Source organism: Trachurus trachurus, assembly GCF_905171665.1.
Source record: "Trachurus trachurus genome assembly, chromosome: 5".
NCBI lineage: Eukaryota > Metazoa > Chordata > Actinopteri > Carangiformes > Carangidae > Trachurus > Trachurus trachurus.
In genome coordinates, this window is record NC_139896.1 from 1,610,996 (window position 1) to 1,633,279 (window position 22,284).

Genomic DNA, 22,284 nt, shown 5'->3' on the forward strand with positions numbered 1-22,284 from the left:
TAAAAATGAACGTACTCCCCAGAATCAATTTTTGCAGTCAAATGTTACCTGTGCCACCACCACCTAGATACTGGAATGATATACGGGCCATGATCACACGTTTCTTGTGGAAAGGCAGACGAGCAAAGATTAAATTAACTAATTTACAAAGAAAGAAGGAACTGGGGGGTTTGTCAGTACCTAACTTAAAACTGTACTTCCACGCAATTGCGCTCTGCCCGGTGGTAAACTGGTTTGATGATAATAAGTCAAATGCCTGGATTAATATCGAAAGGAGCTTGGTGGCCCCAGCGCAATTACAGGACGTCTTATTAACAAACCTCTCTATTAAAAAATGTAAACAAAAATATGGACAAATCATAACCAGTGCAATTGAAAACTTAAGGAAGATAGAAAGTATGTTTAAATGGAAATCAAAATGGCACACTAATACACCTTTATTCCATAATGATCTATTGAAATCTGGCGGTAAACATTTTGTCTCACAGGAGTGGCGAAGAGCAGGAATACACACTCTGGGAGACATCATGAGTGAAGATGGCATTAGAAGCTTTCAAGATTTAAGAGAAACATATAACATATCCCCTAACACCTTTTACTTATATTTACAGCTACGCTCAGTTTTAAATTCAAAACTTGAGAAGGATCAGCACCTTATACCGCATCCAGTAATATCCCTCATTAGGAAAGTACAGGCACTGAATAAGGGACGTATATCTGCTATGTACAGTTCAATTATAGAGCAAACTCAACCATCGCTAACAGTAACAACAGCATGGAATATTGACTGTCCAGAACCACCAATAAATTGGGCCAACGTATGGAGGAATACGAGACAAACTTCCCAAAATTTAAATAATAAATTAATAAACATAAATATTATTTTTAGAACATACTTAACACCTAAGAGGCGCTATAAGATGAAAATAGTTACAACTCCTAATTGTACTTTATGTAATCTAAACCAAACAGGGACATTCCTACATGTCATGTGGGAATGCCCAGCTGTCTATGCCTTCTGGAGAGAAGTAACAGGGTCTCTCTCTGAACTCTTCCAGCTAGAAATGAACTGTAGACCACAAAGTATGCTTCTGGGGGACGACTCAGATTTACAACTGAGTCCAGCACAGAGACAAGTTTGGCTGTCAGCATCCACTGTGGCAAAAAGGATGGTGGCAGTTAGATGGAAGCCACCACATAGTCTATCTATACCACAGTGGATCCAGTCGCTGGTGGAAATACTGGCTATGGAGCTGTCAGTGGCCAGAGTAAGTAAGTCTAGTGGAAAGGCCATTCAAATCAGGAAAGATGCTCTACAATTAGTTAAGACCATATTGTAGATGCATATGTCTTTCCCTTTTTCTTTTTTTTCTTGCAGCAGAGGAGGGTCACGTGGAGGTGGGAAGGAACTGAGGGGAAGGGGAAGGGTTGGAGGGCTTTATTTTTACTTTCTATCTTTCTCTCTTCTTCTTCTTTCTATTATATTCTGGGTAGGGGTTTTGGGTGGGGGTGGGTTGTTTATATTATGTTTTGTGTCTTTGTTTTTTGTTTTTATTTTCCTTGGGGGGGTGGGGGGTGGGTGAGGGGGGGGGTGAGGTAGGGGAGATCAAGATTTAGAAGAATGATGTGGTTGTTTCTCTTTCTTTTTGTTTGTTTATTTGTTTGTTTTGTTTGCTTGTCTGTTTATTTGTATGTCTGTTTGTTGGCAATTGTGGATGTTTCCTATGGGATGTTTTATTACCAAAAGGAAGAAAACAAAAGAGAGAACGTCTACAGTTGCATGTTGGGTGTGATCACTGCACATCTCTGGGTCTATAACACCTTTGTTTTATTTGTCTCTACTTTGATGGGCGTTGGTCTGAGAGAGAGACGGACTTAGGCCTGTCTCTGCCTGTTCTGTATGTGTGTGTGTGTATGTATGATATGGATTTTATTTACTGTAATAAAGTGAAAAAAAAAAAAAAAAAAAAAAAAAAAAAGAGAACTTGCAAAAGAAAAACAAATGGTCAGATGTTCCAACATCCTCACAATACACACCGATTAGTTTTAAAAACCGAATCTCAGTCGCAAGAATTAACTGGACGGATATACACAGTTTAAGATTTTAAAATTAAAGCAGAAGTAAGCAGAATATTTGTGTTAATCTAAGTCTTAAATAGTTGTATCTTCCGACAGCAATCACTTCTATAGAGTGTTTGGTCTGAAACACGGGTCTGTCAGTCACTCTGCTCTGCTCTGAGCCCAGGAGAAAACTTTCCTTGTATCCTACAACCTTTATCCAATGAGGAGAGAGAACGGCATAAAGGGGCAGTCCTCTCTGTGTGTGCAGCCAAGGGATGCGCCTGAATGTGGTGACGTAGGGACGAGGGCGGGGACTGTTAACTCCATCTGCTGACAAGAAGTTAGACAAAACCACCGGATCACTTACTGATAGCTTTAACTTCTTTGGCTTTTAGCTTTATGGGAAACTTTAAATATTTGGATCTTAAAGAGTGAATCGTATCCTTTTGAGAACATTTGTGAAATTGAATATACGACTATAAATTAAATTTTACACAGTTTAGTTAGATTTCAATCTTTTCAAAGTGGAAACATCGTTCCTCCTCTGCGGTGTGAAGGTCAGTGAGATCAACCAGTCACCGCTCATACAGGAGGTGAAGTGTGTGTGTTAAACCAAAGGGTGTGTGTGCCAAAAAGGCTTCTATATAAACACATTAACACTTGTGTAATTGTGTGTGTGTTGGGGGTGCAATGCAACAAATCAAAACTGGGTATTTTAGTCAAAACAGGTTTTATACTGTACAAAACACAGGGCAGTTACATTACAAAATAAACCGTCTACATACTTTAAAAACAATATTTCAATCACACAAAGAAAATCTAATTTGGTTCTGAGTCTACAGTTCAGACACCGAACACAGTTTCATCTATGATCTATGAAAAAAACAAGTTTTTAATGAGTGTTAAAGTTTAATCAAACACCATTCACACCTGTAGGATGATGGGACTGTTGTGTCCGTCCTACCAGTTAAACATGATGGAGAGAGACAGCCGATCCAGCTGCGCACAACTCAAGACATTAGAAGCACTACATTATAGTTCACAGTCTATGACCTAACTGCAGTATGATGGCATACAGTTGAAAGCTAGTAATAATGCATTTTTAATTAATTAGCAAAAAAGCAACTTAATTTCTCCCAAACATCTCCTTGTTTCATTGGTTGGAAAAAAACAAAGCGATGCAGCAGAACCAGTGTTTTTTTTTTAGGTTGTTTCAGATACTTGATGATGGACAGGAATGAACAGTGAGACAAGGACCACAAACAAACGAGTAGTGAATGTAAACTTTGCATAACATGGAGGGATTCGTCCCGTCGAATGTGTCTTTCTTTACCCACAAATTAAACAAAAAAAACAAAACAAATCCCTGCAATGATCAGAATCCAAACTGAAGCTCCGGGTTAGAAGTCAGAAGATGCCGCTGGGCAGCTCCTTGCTGAACATCCCATCGAAGTCCAGCTCCCGGCTCATCAGATCCTCCTCCACGCTCTCCAGCGCCCACTGGTGGTCGGTCAGCTCCAGAGCCTCCCACTCCGCCTGAGACGGGGGACACACACGGACTCACATCAACACACTGAGCTACAACAACACACACTCACTAACTAAACTAACACTAATGCTACCCACACACCAGAAGACTTGGAAAAGATTTAGAAAAGACTCTAAAAGACTATCAGCTCACATCTAAAGACTGGTGTTTAGAGTTTTTGCACTTTATACCAGGCACTTTATGTCTAGGTATGAATGTGTATATGATTGTGAACCGCTGTATAATTCTTGTGTATTTCTGTTTGTGTGTTACCTGCCAAGGGACTACGGATGCAAATTAGCAAGTTGCTAACTCTGACGCATTTACATTTGTGCACACGTACGAATGTTCATTAATGTGTATTGTCCCTTTTAAATAAAAAATAAATAAAAAATAGACTAGTCTCAGACTAGATTTTACAAAGACTGTGAATCTTTTTTTTTTTTTTTAACTATAATTGTTTGGTGTTTTTGCCTTTATTTGATAGCACAGTGAGATAGACAGGAAAGGGGGAGGCAGAGAGAGGGGGAATGACATGCAGGAAAGGTCTGCCCGACATGGGATTCGAACCGGGGACGCCTGCGTTGAGGACTGTAGCCTCCACGCACCGCCCCAAAGACTGTGAATCTTATAGGGTCACTATTTACAAGACTACAACTAGATTATTTTGGAGTTTTTTTCCCCATCATGCACAGCAGAAATTGTATAAAAATGGAGGAGAATCAGCTTGTTCCAAACTAGGCTGCTGCTGCTGTCATGTTCTTCTATGGGACAGACAGTAGTGAGCTTACTTTTTAACGGTAAAATATATATATATATATATATATAAAAAAAAAAAACCTTCAAAGTCACATTTACAACTGTTACTGAATTAGTAGTGTATCAATGTCAGTTCTCAAAAAAAGGGCAAAATCTTCTTGCGTCAAGGTTTTATTTGTCACTCCAAATTGAAGGTTAGCCTGCCCTACAGTAAAAATGGCCTACATAAAATAAAAAGAGGAGTAAAGTAATATATCAAGCGGGAATATATATATTTAAGCATCAAAGATGTTCAATCAAACCCACACAGTTTGAAAACACACAGCCAGTATCACAACATAAAGTCTGCTAGCTTAATGCTAACATATAATGTAAAACCTCATAGACGGGCTAACAGAAATTAGCATTTCGCGGCAACCGTGAGCCAGCTGTTATGTTATTATCTGGCTGTTATATCAGTCGCTCTGGTCCATGTTTGTTATTGACTGTCTGGTTTCCTGTTTCGGTTTTTGTCAGTGCTAATCTATTGGTTGTTGATCGTGTTACGTCACTGCGACTTATCGCAAGCGCAAGACTAGGGAAAGACTGGTATGAAACGCAGTCGCAGACGGCAGATTACCCCCTTAACTCATTGAGTGCCGCGCTCCTTTCCAAAGTTTTAGTCAAGTGTACCGGCAATTTAGACCATTTTTGACTTTTTATGTAGAGCCACAGTGTATTCTATATTATTGCCACCAACACATACTGTGGCTCAATTGAAAGGTTTTACTTAATGCTTCAAGTGGCCACAAACCGTTTGTTTCTACGTGCCTCCGTTCCTGAGAAAAGTCAAGCTAAACATGGCTGGGTTTCACCAAAATCCCTCCTTTTTTTCTAGAAAAGGAGATAGAGCGTCCTTTATGAAAGGTGCTCTGTTTGTGTCTGTCGCTCTTCTGACACTCGCATTTCTGGATCAAAGGGCTCGTATAAGATAAATATACACAACAATTGTTGTTCTATTCACAAATCCACCAGCGGGGGCGGGGGGAGCGCCACTAAACAACAATAACACAGACGACGTGTCACAGCTTCTCCCCGCGGAGCGTGAGGGTCAGTCGGCCACAGCGGCTCAGGAAGACCGGTCCCGCCGGTGGTCGCGGTCCTTCTGTGGTACGGGTCGGTGATGCCGGTCTGCTTTGGCCCAGAGACCATCAGATTTTACCGCGGGAGGACTTTGGGGAGGACACGGTGTTGCTCCAGAGGAAGACCGGGCAGGACTGTCGGCTGAGAGCTGAGCAGCTGCTGCAGCGTCGCGGGTGAGAGCAGAGCAGCTGCTGCATCTGCATGCAGAACTCGTTTGCAGAAGCCGAGTTATGATAAAAACTTCCAGATCATGAGCTGTCATGTGACTTTGATCGTCATCTATTTCAGTTCTCCTCGTCGTAGAGTCCCCAAATTTACATATAATGTGTATTAAAGTGTCTATTTTCATAATTTAAAAAAAAAGCAAAAAACGTAAAATTACGTTTTCGGCACTCAACGCATGGGAACGAAAAACGAGAAATTACGTGGTTGGCACTCAATGAGTTAAACTTAACGATGGGACTGTGGAAATCGTTTGGTGTAAACCAGGCATAACACATCCTCCTGACTCTGGTTTGTACCTTGAAAGCCTTGTTGGTGTCTGCAGGCATCGCCATGGCAGCGCCACTCATCTGCTCCTGCATGATCCTCGACTGATCCGCACCTGTGGGAGTTTAAACACACGACAGAAACAAGAATCAATATCCAGTTAGGAAACTTCATTGACAGGCTGTGTTTCACCATCTCAAGATAAAACATTACAACAACTCAGACCAGATATGACTGTCAATGTTGCAGAGAGCAAATCAAAGAACCACTGGTAGTTTAAACTTTAAAGGAGCTGTTTGGAAGACTGTGGCCAAAACTGTTGCTGCAGTCAAATTCAAAATACTGCAGCGCAAATTATGAAATTACATATCAAAGCGTGGTTTGATCAGGATTGGTGTGCTATTACTTTTCTCTACAGAATATGAATTTTTTGCTACGTTAAGTCATGAAAAACTGTGAAAAATTTTGCATTGAAATGAATGGGAGAAGCCAAAAAAAAAAAAAGAGCAATTAGTGGCCTTTTTCATACTGCCCTGGCATACTTTCACCTAAAGACACTATTTAAACTTCAAAATGTGGACACAAGTCTTGTCTATTGTTGTATTAATCCACGTGTCCATAGGTATTATAGGTGTGCTTTAACGTCATTTGAGCACGGCACTGAAGCCCTCGAGGGTAATATTGCTTAATTAACTGCCATATTTCTGACATAGAGCTCCTTTAATGTGATGTGACAAAAACACTCAAACACTGAAATTACCGTTATCTTGGCCCAGAATTAACGAGTACATGCTGCGAAGTCCAAACACGTTGAGGAAATACCACGATGCTGAGCTCACCCTGGATGGAAAACACACACACAACACATGATAAAAGTCACACACTGCTGAGGTTTCTATATAAAACAACTGGACAGATGTGGTGTTAGTGGTTTACCAGGAGGCGTCCAGCGACAGCAGCTCGATGCCTTGCTGCAGCATCGGCTTGAAGCGCAGCGTCAGAGGGAAGGGAACCTTGGCTGCAGGGCAGAGGAGATGAAGATGAAGACGAGTTACCACATGACCCACATCTGACCTGAGGCCTGTACTGTTACTGTGAAGCCAGTTTAGTGGGTTAGTGAGGTATGTTGAGTCTAAAGCCAGGCTCTCCTGTACTACAAACCCGGGTAGATCTCCATCTCTGAGCGTCTCCGCCTACAGTTGTTCTCCTCAACTCACTTACACAGGCTATAGGCTATATATTTTACTTTTATATAAGCTACAGTCACCACTGAAAGAAGTTGTGCGCTCGCAGCAGGACAGATAATCAGATGGATAATCGGTAAAGTTAATAATTTCACTTAATGTGGCCATGAATAAATTAATTTCAATGCTTCGCGTGTTGCCCAAACACAAATCTTGAATAGGTCTACGTTGTTTTCACATTTAAAAAGGTCTTTGTACAGAGACAATATGAGATACGCTTGTAGCTACAGCAGCTAAAAACCCACTGTAACTATTTTCATACGCACACGCAGCCTCGCTTTCAACACTCGCATTTTATAATTGCGATCAGTGAAATATATGAAAACAATATAAAACACAATTTAATGGAGAGAGTAGGCTATGAGCGATACAAAAAAACCCTGATCGCAGCATGAAGCAACAGTGTTGCTGCAAATACGACGAGAGGAGGCTGCTTTTAATTTCTGACAGCTCTACATTGGGCTACTTTTAAATATGAAGCTTTATTCATTTAAACTAAATAAACTAGAGCAACAACAACTGTCATTTTAAAACAACCTGCTGCTCTGGGCTGAAATCAGCCCGTTGTCGCTCTATTTCGTGCAGAAGTAGAATCATATGACGCTAAACGCCCTTTGATGTGAACGCGCACAGAGCACGAAGCTGAGAGCCGGACTTAAGAAAACCAAGTTGATAACCAGCTTCGTAGTAACCGTGGTAACTCGGACCGGGACTTGAGGTTTAGTTGAGCTGGAACATGAACACAAAGCCTGGCTATGTTGAGCCTCCTTTGCAGTACAGGCCTCTGGTACCAAACTCTGTAAGGGAGCGGGGTTAAAAACTCTGTAAGGGAGCGGGGTTAAAAACTCTGTAAGGGAGCGGGGTTAAAAACTCTGTAAGGGAGCGGGTTAAAAACTCTGTAAGGGAGCGGGGTTAAAAACTCTGTAAGCTCTGTAAGGGAGCGGGGTTAAAAACTCTGTAAGGGAGCGGGGTTAAAAACTCTGTAAGCTCTGTAAGGGAGCGGGGTTAAAAACTCTGTAAGCTCTGTAAGGGAGCGGGGTTAAAAACTCTGTAAGGGAGCGGGGTTAAAAACTCTGTAAGGGAGCGGGGTTAAAAACTCTGTAAGGGAGCGGCCGGGGTTATTACTTGTTACGAATCCAGAGAAGGTCCAGTTGATCCAGCCTCCGATCAGGATCATGGGCAGCACGTTGGTGACGTTTCCTTTCATCATGTCGGTCAGCATGCTGGGGTCTGAGAGGAGACAAATGGTGTTGTTGTGTCACCGTTATTCAAACACACAGTGTCACAACATGTTTCAAGGTCTCCTGTCTAATCTAGGGCACACAGATAAAAGGAAAAAGCTTTTCCTCAGTACAACTCCAAACTAAATCATGTCTCAGGTCTCTGCATCGTTGCTCTCCTTTCCATCCACTCACCTCCGACAGCCGACTCAAACCCCAACAACTCTCTTAAGCACTGCAACCTTTTACCTGAGCACTGTATCACCTTATTACATTGTATGTTAGGGTTGTTGTTTGTGTTTCTTATTCCATCTTAGCACAACTCCAACAAAAACCCTGACCCGGTTCTTGCATTGCTGCACCCCCATTTCATCTCTCCATCCCTGACAGTTTTTCTTCTAGCACTGTAGCACTTTATCACACTGTATTATATTTGGTTTTGTTGTGTTCCTAATCCATTCTAGCACAACTCCTTCAAGAAACCCTGTCCTGGTCTTGCATGGTTGCATCTTCATCCATCTTATCCATCCCATAAACAGTCGTACATAATGTTATTTCAGTGTACGTCTTTTTGGTTCTAGTAGTATTTACATAATCACAATTATGTATCACATCTCTTGCAATATCTACACACTCCTTCTTGTGCAACTGTGTGTAGCTACGGGCATAGTGCAACACAATCTGGCACTCTAAACCGATGTGCACTTTAGGGCACCGTGCAATACAACTTGGTACCCATGATGCACTCCTGCACTTTTAGCACTTGTTACTTTGACCTGGCACCTTTGCACTGTAGCCTACTGTTTTTATGTTTTGGGACTCCGGATGGAAACTAGCACTAGCTGCTACGATCTGGCACATTTACATGTTTTTATATGTCCATTAATGTGCACTGTCCCACCCAAATAAACCAATAAAAAAATAAAAAAAATGTAATAACACACATTATAACATGAATCATGGCTGTGTAAATGGTCACCTGTCATTGGAGACGGAGGAACAACCTTTCTCTTGGTCTTCTTGAAGAACCCATCCTCTTGGTTGTTGAAGTAGAACTTCCTCATCAGAAAGGACTAAAAGAGAAGAAACTCAGTTACAGTGGATGAAAGTCATTTTATATTGATTAGGAGATGTAAGATAAGAGTGACGACACGTCTGTCACTGCACCAGCAACAGCAACACACACTTTTTCAATATTTTCATCAATATCAGTGTATTATGTGACAGTTTGAACATGGAAAAGATGAAAATATATGTAGTTTAAAATGTAAAGTGAATGTGTCGTCTGTAACTTTATGTCTTTAGGAGATCATTTCATCTTCCACTTGATGAACTGTTCACATTAACAGACACTTGGACCAAAGTTTTGCACGACACTGTAAATATAGAAATTGAATTAGTTAACAGTTTAGTGATTAATATAATACATGTTCACTGCAACATCTAACATAACACTTTCTTTTGTACAAAACCACAGTCACTGCTGATAAAAATCAATACAGAGCTTCAAGTAATCAATACAGTGAGACTATCTGCTGTATCAATATATTATATAGAGAATAATGTCTCTGAAATATTATATATAAATAATATAAATATATAACATAAATAATAAATCCTACCTGTTTGGGAATGTATTTTCCATTTTCTCTGAGGATCCTGCTCCGAATAAGAACCTGACTGCACCAGGAGAAACACACACACACACACACACACACACAGACACACACAGATCAGATCAGATCAGCTGGTTTGATTATCCACCTTTTTCCGAACGTCAAAAACGTAGCCTGTTTTGCTGGTTTTGCTCTTCCAGTGGAATTTTATGTTTATGTCTCCATGGTTTCTGTAGTCGCGGTACATGCATGGATTTTTTTTTTTTTCTTCAATGAAAATCTGTAAAAGGCATGGATCATCACAGCAGCTTTTAACAGTGGATATCACACAAATGAAAAGCCATCCGTGTTAAAAACCAGCGTTAATAGATCCATGCATTTACTGCAACTATGAAAACGACTGGAAACCATGGAAGCGTAAACGTACAATTGACCTATGGCTAAAGGCCCTTTCACACCGGAGACGTATTTTTCGTGCATCAATATTTTTTTTCGACCCCCGGTTTTCATCACGGGTCCTTTCACACCGACCGCGAATGTGTCGCGGCGAAAATGCGACATAATTTTTTTTCGTCGTGCGGTCGATTTTTCTGAGCTTTCGCCCGGCGAATAAACGCATCAACCAATCATGTGGCGTGAAGAGGAGGTACGTCACAGCCCCCACGTCAGAACACACACAGCTGTTTCCCTTAACAGACTGTGGCCGCACAGTCTCGGCCGCCACAGTCTCTCACAGGAAAAAAGTTTTTTTTTTTTTGCGTTTTACCGTCTTTGCTCTGATCTCTGCCAGTCAGCCCCTCCACCTGCCGTCTCTCTAGCGTGCGGTCGCACCGCACTTACACACACGGACACACACACGGACACACACACACACACACACACACACGGGCGCATGGACACGTGCTTGGCCGCTAATGTAAACAATGTAAATAACCTGTGTCTCGGAGGAGAGAGGAGGAGAGGAGAGGAGAAATAGCAATAGAGTGTGTTCATACTGTCAGGACAGTGATCATATATTGATCAGTGATCAGACAGTGAGCTGCTGTGTTGAGTGAAGTTGGTAACAAGACGACAGTGGCATAGCGACGTGAGGGATAATTAACAGATTAAAGACATGACGTGGAGGCGAAGAACCAGCCGTCGTAAAGCGAAACTTTGGAATCTAATCGTCACATCTGTCGCATATTCGCGTCGCCGCCGGTGTGTATGGTTTTGATGCGAAATATTTGGCCGCGAATATTTCGCAATTTCGTGTCGTTTATTCGTTACGTCCGCGGTGTGAAAGGGCCTTAAGCCACACCCTCAAACGCGATGAGCCAATCACAGTGAGCATAGCTAGCCCATACACTCGGACATTCTCTGCTTCCACGTCCATTGAAATGCATTGCAGTTAGTCAGTTTTCATTAGTTTTTATATGTTTTTTCTTGACATTTTAAGTTTAAATGGTCAAACGGTGTTCATGGGGTACATGCAGCTCTGACACTAGGTATCCTGAGAGGCCACGGGGGGATTTTTTTACCTTTTCCCAAGTCACATCTCAACCAAGAGAAGTGTCTGCTCTGGATAAAGTTATGCAGTAGACCACAACACCAACTAAACGTGGATAAACTTAACAAGGATGTCTACATCTGTTCTAAGTTCAGTCAACAACGTATTTGAGGCAACATATTGTCAGAGATGTTTAGATGTTAGCCAGCATCACAACTAAGCATAAAGTCTGCTAGCTTAATGCTAACGTGTAATGTAAAACTCCATAGACAGGTTAACAGAAATTAGCCCGTCGCTATCGGCGTTTCGCGGCAACCGACAGCCATAGCAGTAAAGCTAAGTGAAGTCTTGGTGACTTCCAGATATTTAATCTTTCTGTCTCCTGTGAAATGTCTCTACTGTGACAGCTGTTGCTATAGCAACTGTCACCGAATGTTGACCGTTTGTCCGAGTGAGTGGAGGGGGCGGGGCTTAGCCAGAGGTCAATTCCACCAAAACCGGCAAAACCAGCTTCCGGTTTTGACCATAGATCACGTTCGGAAACTTGTGGATAGATGAGCTGAGCCGTCTCCATAGCAACCAGGTGAGTGTGTGTTACCTGTCAGACACCTGCTCCAGCGTCAGCTTCTTGTCGCTCTGCAGCAGGATGGACACGTAGTGCCGGATCACTCCCACCAGGAAGGTGATGAAGACGATGGGCAGCACCACCCACAGCCGGATGTTCGAGTCCAGCAGCAGCTCCGGCTCCGCCATTCAGACCGGTTTGGTCCGGATCAGACCGGTTCAGTCTGGTTCAGTCTGGTTCAGCCTGACTGAGGAGAGAGACACATGATCAAACATAAAAACATGGTCATAAATATGCACGCTTTTGAATGCAACTGCTTCAAAAAATCCAAAAAATGGTTGATAATGTGTGATCGTATTGCTGTTTGATGTATTTTTATGATTACTGTAATTGTTATGTGATTGTTGTTTTGATTTGATGTGCTCTCGACGTCATTGGAAATGAGGGTTTACACTCAATGGCTTTCGAGATCTAAATAAAGGTTAAAGGGACAACGAGGAGTTTCTATCTGGTTCTAAAAAAGTCTGATATTAATGTGGATGAATCTCCGTTACCACTTGTTAATGGTCCATTTTAGATAAATCTATGGTTTTGTCTCTATGGTTATTTTGTTATTATTAGTGGTGGTGGAAATGCTGGGCGAGCCGACCAGCGTTTCTTTACTTTCGGTTTCGTGGCGAGTCATGAGAATAACGCCGCCGAATCTCCGTTTATGGTGGGAACTACGACGGTATGTGATCGTCTTCCAACCTCTGACTTTAATTCTTGATGAATGAAAACATGAGTCTGTCTTGCGCCGGTCAAAGAATTTCACGGTGCGGAGGCTCATAAATGTAGTGTGGAAACACTTTGCTTTAACAAAACTCCTCGTTGTCCCTTTAAAGAAAGAAAGAAAGAAAGAAAGAAACACAGCGATCTTCAAGGTCTTGGTCAACTGGGCTCAAGACCACAGCTGTAGTGACATATGTTTATTTTAACCACCAATGTCTCTGTGTCTCTGTCTCACTTTGGTTTCTGTGATGTGATTTTCAATAAGTTCCAGATAATTAAAATGCGTAGTTGTAGTAAAGTCTCAGCACACACCTTGACTTTTAATCCTATTTTATATGTATGATGTTTTTAATGCATGCTTTGTTCTGACTGCAAATGGGAGGAGAGTTTTTTTTATGAAATGTGTTGAGTGGAAATGTGGGGATTGTTAAGCTTCCGTTAAGGACAATAAAGGTCTTTTAAGTTTTAAGTTAAGTCAAGTATAACAACTTGGTGTCACCATGACAACAGTGGGAGGAGACTTCAGCAGGTTCTGTGCTGTGTTGGTTGGTTGGTTTACTTTATTAATCCCTCTGAAGGGAAATTGATTGTCACTCTGTACTTACAACATCCAACACACAATACTACAACATGACAAGCATTGACAACTCAGGCAGTGCAATAAGTGCAATGCAATGCATTACTTAGCATAGCACACAACAGAAAATGTTCTTCTGTTCAATACAAACGTTGTTCACATTAAATATGGTTTATATTTTAATATTTTAATCATCTTTTCTTTGTAGCTGAGGAGGAATAATGTAAATATAGAGACACATGGTTATTATTATGAGGACTGGGACTGGAGACAGGGATGGACTTGGACATGGTCTCAGTCTTTATTTTATCTTTATTTACTCCCTCAGTGTCTTTTGTGAATAACATTTCACATTCATTTATGTATTTATCCGGCAAAGAACTGTTAATATCAGAATTTGTCTCATTAACTTTATTTGTATCGATGAAGAGATTAGGCTATATCTTTATCAACATAACTTTTTTTTATAGCGATATTCATGACATTTGAACTGTAGGCTACTGTTTCCTTAGTGCATATTTAATTCTGTATTATTTAATGTTAATAAACCGGTGTGGCTGAGTGACAGCTGGTGAGTTAGCATGAAGCTACGAGCTGTCAGTCCGTTAGCCGGTAGTTAGCTCGCTGCTACCCGCCGGTCGGTGACGTTTTACCGGACACCGAGCTCCCCAGCCCCCGGTGAACTTTACACTGAGGAGCCGAGTTGTTTATAAAGTTAATTAAAACCAGAATCATTAAGGTTTAACCCACAGTGTATTAATTAAAGAACCAGCGCGGGTTGCTGGTCTTTGTCTGTGCGTGTTGTCGTTAGCGCGGCCGGCTAACGTTACCTTCTTCCTGCTGACGCCGCGGTGTTTCCTGAGCGCTGTGGCCGACACTAGGAGGCTGTTTCCCCGCAGACAGGGGCGCAGAGCTCCGCTGTGTGGAGGTGGATGGGTGGGTGGATGGAGGTGTAGCTAGTTAGCTAGTAGATGTTCAACAGGATGAATGGTCTACTCCACCGCGGCCATCGCTGTTCTCTTCACTCCGGGATGAGACTGAGGAGCAGATTTCTGCTTCTGCTGCTGCAGCTTCATCCGCCTCATCCGCCTCTCCTCCGGCCGCGGGACTGCAGCGCCACCAGGCGGTGATGGAGGGAGCTGCTCCGGGGGAGAGGGGGCTCAGTCCCCGGCCTCTGGTGCTGCTGGACATGGAGACAGTGGAGGAATTTTCCTAATGGGACAAAGAAATCTGAAAAGGTTTAAAGGGATAGTAGCATTTTTTTTTAAAAAGTGGGGTTGTAGATCTACAAATAGCCCCTAAGTACTTTATTTGCAGTAGAAGACTCTCTGCACTACTCCCGTTAGCAACGCCAGCCCATAATAGCCCTGCCCAGAGATTTACAACATACAGTGTTGTGAACAGACCCAAAGAAACGGCCTATTTTCACGGCCTAAAAGAGGTTTTACCTGAAAAAAAAATACACAGTTCCCGGAAGAGTTCAGAAATCAACACAGGTGGAATAACTTTTTTCGACAGCAGCAGGAAAAAAAAAAAACTAAGACAAAACAGAACAAAACAAAAATAAATAAACAACCAAAAACAGGTATATCCAAAGACATTACTATATCAAAATGGGCACCATCACAGACAGGGACAATGCTGCCACACCAAATTCCTTTTTTTCTTTTTCCCCGACTCATTCCATAGCAGTTAGGAAACAAGACCACATTTTTTCATATTTATCCACTGAGTTTGTGTTGCAGTAGGCCTATATAACTCTTTCCAGTTTTGCTATTTTAATGAGTACATTGAACCAGACTTGGATAATAGGAGCTGATGTAGCTTTCCAATGGCAATATAATAGCTTTTTAGCAACAGTAAAGGCTATTGCTAGACATTTATTATTTACCTGGTTCGTAAGCCTGGAAAAGATACCCAGAAGACAGACAGCAGGATCTGGCTCTATATGAGTTCTAGTTATTTTGCTCACACATAGGCAGACCTCAGTCCAGAATGTTTTAATTGGCCTACAGTCCCATACCATGTGCAGATACTCGTGAGCTGAGCATAACTTTGATTTTTAATGGCAGCATGATCAGTGTCTCATTAAGTAGAATCCGATTCCAGTGTCTATTGAACATCAGCAGAAGCTAACGGCTGCTAAACATGAAGCTGATTTATGAAGAAACTTTTGTGAAAGTAGTTTTTCCATGGCAGTAGCCTATGAAATTAAAGGAAAAAATAATTGGTCTGGCATGAAAATATATTTTCACCGTGGAGCAGATGACAGTGGGAGGTATTGGGAGGAGGTGGGGGGAGGTGGGGGGCTTCACTGGGAGCTCTGGTGCAGTTTGAGAAAGTGGAGCACCGTGTAATGAGTTTGAAGACGTAGTAATGTGATGAGCTGTGTTTTCTGGAAGCTGCTGGGAACATGCAGTTAAAGGGATAGTTCACCCAAAATTGAAATTTCAGAGTCCTCCGTGGGTTCTCTGAGTTACAGGGGGTCTCGGCGTAGCAGTGCATGTCCATATGACGGTTGCAAATGGATACCAACTGTCTTCGTAACAAAAAGACACACCAAAAAACATCCAGATACCTCCATGCTGCTCGTATGTAATGTCCATCTTGTATTGAAGTCTATATTTCAAGCTTGTTTTGTAGCGGAAGCTTCTCAAATATAGACTTCTTTAATTTTTTTCAGGACAATTTTGCATTTCGGGGCTTCAATACAAGAGGGACATTACATACGAGCAGCATGGAGGTATTTGGATGTTTTTTGGTGTGTCTTTTTGTTACGAAGACAGTTGGTATCCATTTGCAACCGTCATATGGACATGCACTGCTACGCCGAGACCCCCTGTAACTCAGAGAAGCCACGGAGGACTCTGAAACTTCTCCCAGCCCTTAGTCCACATGAGGGGGAGGAGATAATTAGGGAAATTTCAATTTTGGGTGAATTATTCTGTCCTGACTGTGACTGTATTCAGTGTTTCTGGTCTAAAATTAATTCAGTTCTCCTGAAATCAGAGGGCTTTGTTTCCTCCTGTGTGTGTGTGTGAAGCTAAATGAAGGTTGAACTTGAATCTGTGTGTTTCCTCTTCAGAGACTCAGCTCAGCCGGACGGGATTTGAGCCAGCGATCTGTCTCTGTGTCCAGCAGGGCCCTCGCTGCTGCTCAGCGGTCGTCCACTCAGGTAGCAGGAAGTAGCCATGTCCAGTCAATCTGTTCACATTAATACTGGGAGATAATCTCTCAGCTCGGTGCTGCAGACACAGATATGAACAAGCTGAGTCACCGTGTGTAGATTTAAACACACAGAGCTCTATGAAGAGTCATGTAGAAGTTTAGAAGACGGTGAAGAGAGACATCATCTCTGCTGCGTCACCAGCAGATCTCAGACCTGCACAAGGTGACGACTGCAAACAGCAAGAGGCCACGGATATTCTGGGCTGTGCCATCTGTTCACGGCTGGAGATCCAGACCATAATATAGGTATTAACACTATTAACACATGATATAATATTTATATGTTATTAATAGATTCTATTAAATCAAGCCTCCTTATATACATTGTACTGTTCCTTTATTCTTCCATACATCACCTATAAAACCAATATAGAGCCAATCTTTTTGCTCCAGAAAAGAGCAATAATCCTCCTACTCTTCTTCATCCTCCTCTTTCTCTTCCTCCTCTTCTTCATTCTCCTCATCCTCCTCTTCATCATCCTCCTTCATCCTCCTCTTCTTCCTCCTCCTCCTCTTCTTCATTCTCCTTCATCCTCCTCTTCCTCCTTCACCTTCCTCCTCCTAGTCTTCCTCCACCTGTCTTCCTCCTCCTTCATCCTCCTCTTCCTCTTTCCTCCTTCTCCATCCTCCTCCTCTTTTTCTTCCTCCTCCTTCCAGCTCCTCCTCCTCTTCCTCCTTCTCCTCCTCCCCCTCTTCTTCATTCTCCTCCTCCTCCTTCATCCTCCTCTTCCTCCTCCTCTTTTTCTTCCTCCTCCTTCCAGCTCCTCCTCCTTCTCCTCCTCCCTCCTTCTCCTCCTCCTCCTCCTCTTCTTCATTCTCCTCCTCCTTCATCCTCCTCTTCCTCCTCCTTCCTCTTCTTCATCCACCTCCTCCACCTGTCTTTCTCCTCCTCCTCCCCCTCACCTGTCTTTCTCTTCATCCTCCTCCTCCTCCACCTGTCTTCCTCCTCCTCCTCTTCCACACTGAGGGCTTTTCTTCTTCTCAGTGTTAATTTTCATCTTTAAACTCATTTACTCTTCACCTCCTTTCCAGTCTGTGTAGTTTCCTCTTCTCTCCTCTTCCTCTCCTCCTCCTCTCCTCCTCCTCTCCACCAGGGGGCAGCGTCTCTTTGACCACAGATTTATTCTCTCAGTCACAATTACAGTAAATGAAACCAAACCAATCTGTGTTTCATGGTCATGTTCATTCTGTCCCTTCATGTTCATGTAATTACTGCTGTTGTCAGATTAAATCTCTGTCCCTCGCTGACACGTCGACCTCGTCCTCCTTCTCGCTGCTGACGGCGTAAAACAGACACTCTGTCTCTTTCCTCTAGGGGTGTGAATCTTTTACTATCTCATGATTAGATTTGATTCTGATTTTTGGGGCTATATGATTCGATTCAAAATCAATTTTCGATTCAAAACGATGTGATTCCTAACGATTTCTGCTTCAGTCTGTCGGTGTTAAAGGATCCTCATGATCTAGGCTACTCCAGTCTGCTTTACAAGACAGAACGACTAAAGTGTCTTTTTCACTTTTATTGAGTTTTAAACATTTATCCATGCTTAGATGGAATTGTTGAAACTGTTGCATAAAAGCAATATCACATATTTCTGAAGTAACAAACTTAAAAGTGCCTCTTTATTTTAAAGGGATAGTTCACCCAAAATTGAAATTTCACTCCTACTCCCCCTCATGTGGACTAAGGGCTGGGAGAAGTTTCAGAGTCCTCCGTGGCTTCTCTGAGTTACAGGCAGGGGTGGATTGGCCATAGGGAGTACCGGGAGTTTTCCCGGTGGGCCGGTCACTAATGGGCCGATAGGCGGCCGTTTTATATTTATTTATATTTTTATTTAACTTTTTTTCCCCACCATGCCTCGCCTTGCCTATTGTAACTCTCCCGGCCCAGGGAGAGAGACATGCATCGGCTCGGCCCACAGTGCTCAGCTGCAGACACAGCAGAGAGGTGACGATTGGCCTAGTGGCTTGTCTACCTGGCCCAATGGCCCTATGAGAGGCTACAGAGGCCCAGGAGTCCCACCCACGCATGTTCTAGACCCCCCCTCGTCCAATCACTTTTAATGATGAGGAGTCATGATGAGAGAGAGAGAGCGAGAGATAGAAAAAAACAACACACCAGCGCACGAAAACGGAAAAGAAAAGTAAAAAAAAAAAAACGCAAAGGCGGCGCGGAAAAATGGAGGAAAGTAACAGAAAAAGAAAAGCTCTAGCAGCACAGACTGCTGAAAGTACAACAATTACGCAGATCAGGGGCCGCCTGGCCTGGCCAGGGCTAGAAGCACCGATACTGCTTCAGCAGCGGGTCCTTCACGTGAGTCTGAAGGGAGTGAGGCTCCCATTACCAGTGCCCTTATGGTGCAGGAGGAGGCTGAAAAAAATAAGTGTTGAGGAAGACTCTCCACCATGTGAAGGAGGTAGTGATACCGTGTTAAGCAGGTATGTGCTTTCCAGAATGGTGTGGATAAACATTCATTAAAATACTGTAAATGGTCCAGAACGGTTGCTATGAACTTGACAAAATAAATAGCTATAGCTAATAACTCTGATGGTGTGGTGTGTTACAGCTAAATCTAGTTATCTAAAGTATTGGAAAACAATAACTATATTCATATACTATCCTCATTAATTGATTAGTTGCTTTTATTAAAGTGCCCTCACTCAAATTGGTCATGAAGGACATTGAGCTAACAACTTAACAAATATGTATGCTCCATATTTTTTTCAGTCAGTGTTTATGGTTTATTGTCCTTTCAACAGTTTAACATTATACAGATAAAATTAATAAAACACCTATTAACTACTGTTACAGTAAAACATCATTCTGCATACATATTACTCATGATGCAGTACTCAAATTACAAGTATTTCTTGTCATGCTTCATTGTCTATACATTATGTTGAGCTGTACTGTCTTTCTAAGATAAAATTAGTGTTTGTCCATTTTTCAGATCATTGTACTATTGTTTTCCATACTTTAGCCAACTAGCCAAAGTTCTGATACAGACTCATTATGTGCATGTAATCTTGTTCAAACTTAACTTATTCCACACTATTCCTCTACTTTGTTGTATATTGTATATCGTTTAGTAGTGGTGTTATTAAGAGCTTTGTGTGTTTGTATGTACATCAACGGTGCTAGTTGGCTAAATATCCGCGCGCAGATAGTGGGCCGGTCTGGACCAAAAAGTCCAGGGCCAAATTTTTGTCCCAGTCCACCCCTGGTTACAGGGGGTCTCGGCGTAGCAGTGCATGTCCATATAACGGTTGCAAATGGATACCAACTGTCTTTGTTACAAAAAGACACACCAAAAAACATCCAAATACCTCCATGCTGCTCGTATGTAATGTCCGTCTTGTATTGAAGCCCCGACATGAGAAATTGTCCTGGAAAAAAATTAAATAAGTCTATATTTCAAGCTTGTTTGTAGCAGAAGCTTCTCTTCCCAGTTCGTCAAATTTGGATGAACTGGGAAGAGGAGCTTCGAGAAGCTTCCGCTGTTTTTTGTGAGAATTTTTATCACTTTTTTCTAGAAGTATTTAAAATTATAGGCTACCACTTTATTTTCCAGAAATTTCTCTATAATCTTTCAAAAATGTACGCCTAATTTAAAGGGACAACGAGGAGTTTCTCCATCGGCAGAACGAAAAATTCCGCGACAATAAAAAAGTCTGATATTAATGTGGATGAATCTACGTCACCACTTGTTAATGGTCCATTTTAGATAAATCTATGGTTTTGTCTCTATGGTTATTTTGTTATTATTAGTGGTGGTGGAAATGCTGGGCGAGCCGACCAGCGTTTCTTTACTTTCGGTTTCGTGGCGAGTCATGAGAATAACGCCGCCGAATCTCCGTTTATGGTGGGAACTACGACGGTATGTGATCGTCTTCCAACCTCTGACTTTAATTCTTGATGAATGAAAACATGAGTCTGTCTTGCACCGGTCAAAGAATTTCACGGTGCGGAGGCTCATAAATGTAGTGTGGAAACACTTCGCTTTTCCAAAACTCCTCGTTGTCCCTTTAAACGTACATTGATTGTTTGTGTATTTCTGGTGTTTGCTTCAAAATGTTGACCAATGGGGGTCCGTGGTCTAATTTGTGACAATTTTAGGGTCCTTGATATAAAACAGTTAGAGAAGCACCGGTCGATGTGATACAAGTATGAACAGTTTACCACCTAAAAAGCAGTTTACCCACTACACAGCATTAGACTACACCACTGAACAGTTCTGACTCGACACCCGGCCTGCAGCTGATGAAAGCAGCTGTTGATTAATACTGTAGCACCACATGAACCCGTCGCTGCTGAACACCGACTCAGTTTTCAGCTCAGCAGAATCTGTGTCAGCTGACTGAGCCGTTTTCATAACATCAAACCGACGCTCCGACATCATCACCGTCAAACGGCTTCATCCTCAGTCAGAGCTGTCGGAGGCTCCTGAACGCCTCACGGAGGAGGAGGAGGAGGAGGAGGAGGAGGAGGAGGAGGAGGAGGAGGAGGAGGAAGAGGAGGAGGAGAGAGGAGGAGGAAGAGAAAGAGGAGGAGGAGGAGGAAGAGGAGGAAGAGGAGGAGGAGGAGGAGGAAGAAACATCAAATAAGATGCTTTCATGTTTTCCCTCTGAAACAGGCTGCACGGCTACAAATCCCATCACCGCCGTTTCCCCTGGTGCATGATGGGATTAGCTATGTGAAGCTCCTGTGTGACTTGATGATTTTATGCATCAACATCGGCTGATTGGATAAAAAACATGAATACACAGGTGGAGGAGAGGAAGAGCAGCGGTCCTAACACATAAACACACTGCAAAAACTCTACATCTTTCCAAGAATATTTGTCTTATTTCTTGTCAAAATGTCTCATTTCTAGTCAAAACTAATCTCTTTCCACTTTAAAATAAGACTCATCACCTAAAAATGAACTTGTTTTTAGATCATTTTCACTTGTTTCAAACACATTTTCACTTGAAATAAGTAGAAAAATCTGCCAGTGAAAACAAGTTTTTTGTGTTTGTAATAAGAAAGAAAAACTTGCTCCACTATCAGATTTTTCTACTTATTTCAAGTGAAAATCTGCTTGAAAGAAGTAAAAAGTGTCTAAAAACAAGCTGCTTTTTAATGTGATGAGTCTTATTTTAAGTAGAATGAGATTAGTTTTGACTAGAAATGACATTTTGACTAAAAAATAAGACAAATATTCTTGGTAAGATATTAGATTTTTTGCAGTGCATGTCACAGCCTGATGAGACTGAGCATAGAGTCATGATGTGTCTTGATATTTACATTATTCAGGACTGGTCTGGAGACTATAGTGACTCTCATTATGTCTCATCACATGTAGTCAATGGGCCAGACCAGAGTTTGGTAGCCTACCACTCAGGATGGCAAAATCTAGTAACATTTTTTGAAAAGGTACATGTCCATAGATGATATTTTGGTATGATAACCCATCCTAAGTGGTAGCTTCAACCCCATGCAATAAATAGGCCTCTGAACGCAGGGGGCATATCTTGTTTTGTGCTCATTTTCAGACCTTTACTCATATGTTCTGAGGGCATGTTTGGTAGCATTTTAAAGTGTACAATCCCAGCTTTCATTTTGGGCCTATCTA

At 42.0% G+C, this 22,284-nt stretch overlaps 1 protein-coding gene across 1 annotated transcript; it reads right to left on the reverse strand.

Moving 5' to 3' along the window:
* Positions 1-2,856: 2,856 nt before the first annotated feature.
* emc3 (ER membrane protein complex subunit 3) lies at positions 2,857-14,507 on the reverse strand. The gene is made up of 9 exons (XM_083971507.1): positions 14,272-14,507; positions 12,127-12,340; positions 10,046-10,103; positions 9,403-9,496; positions 8,329-8,433; positions 6,896-6,977; positions 6,720-6,799; positions 5,992-6,074; positions 2,857-3,597 (listed from the first exon to the last, which is right to left on the reverse strand). Exons 2-9 carry the CDS (start codon positions 12,279-12,281, stop codon positions 3,469-3,471), a joined length of 786 nt encoding a protein of 261 aa, XP_083827633.1. The 5' UTR covers positions 12,282-12,340; positions 14,272-14,507; the 3' UTR covers positions 2,857-3,468.
* Between the last annotated feature and the right edge of the window lie 7,777 nt (positions 14,508-22,284).

Excerpts from the sequence above, each read along its gene's own strand:
- emc3 (XM_083971507.1), bottom strand. The coding sequence starts at position 12,281 with ATGGCGGAGCCGGAGCTGCTGCTGGACTCGAACATCCGGCTGTGGGTG. Across the intron at positions 6,075-6,719 it reads AATTCTGGGCCAAGATAACG|GTGCGGATCAGTCGAGGATC; the intron begins GTAATTTCAGTG and ends AAACTCCCACAG. Across the intron at positions 3,598-5,991 it reads ACACCAACAAGGCTTTCAAG|GCGGAGTGGGAGGCTCTGGA; the intron begins GTACAAACCAGA and ends CCCCCGTCTCAG.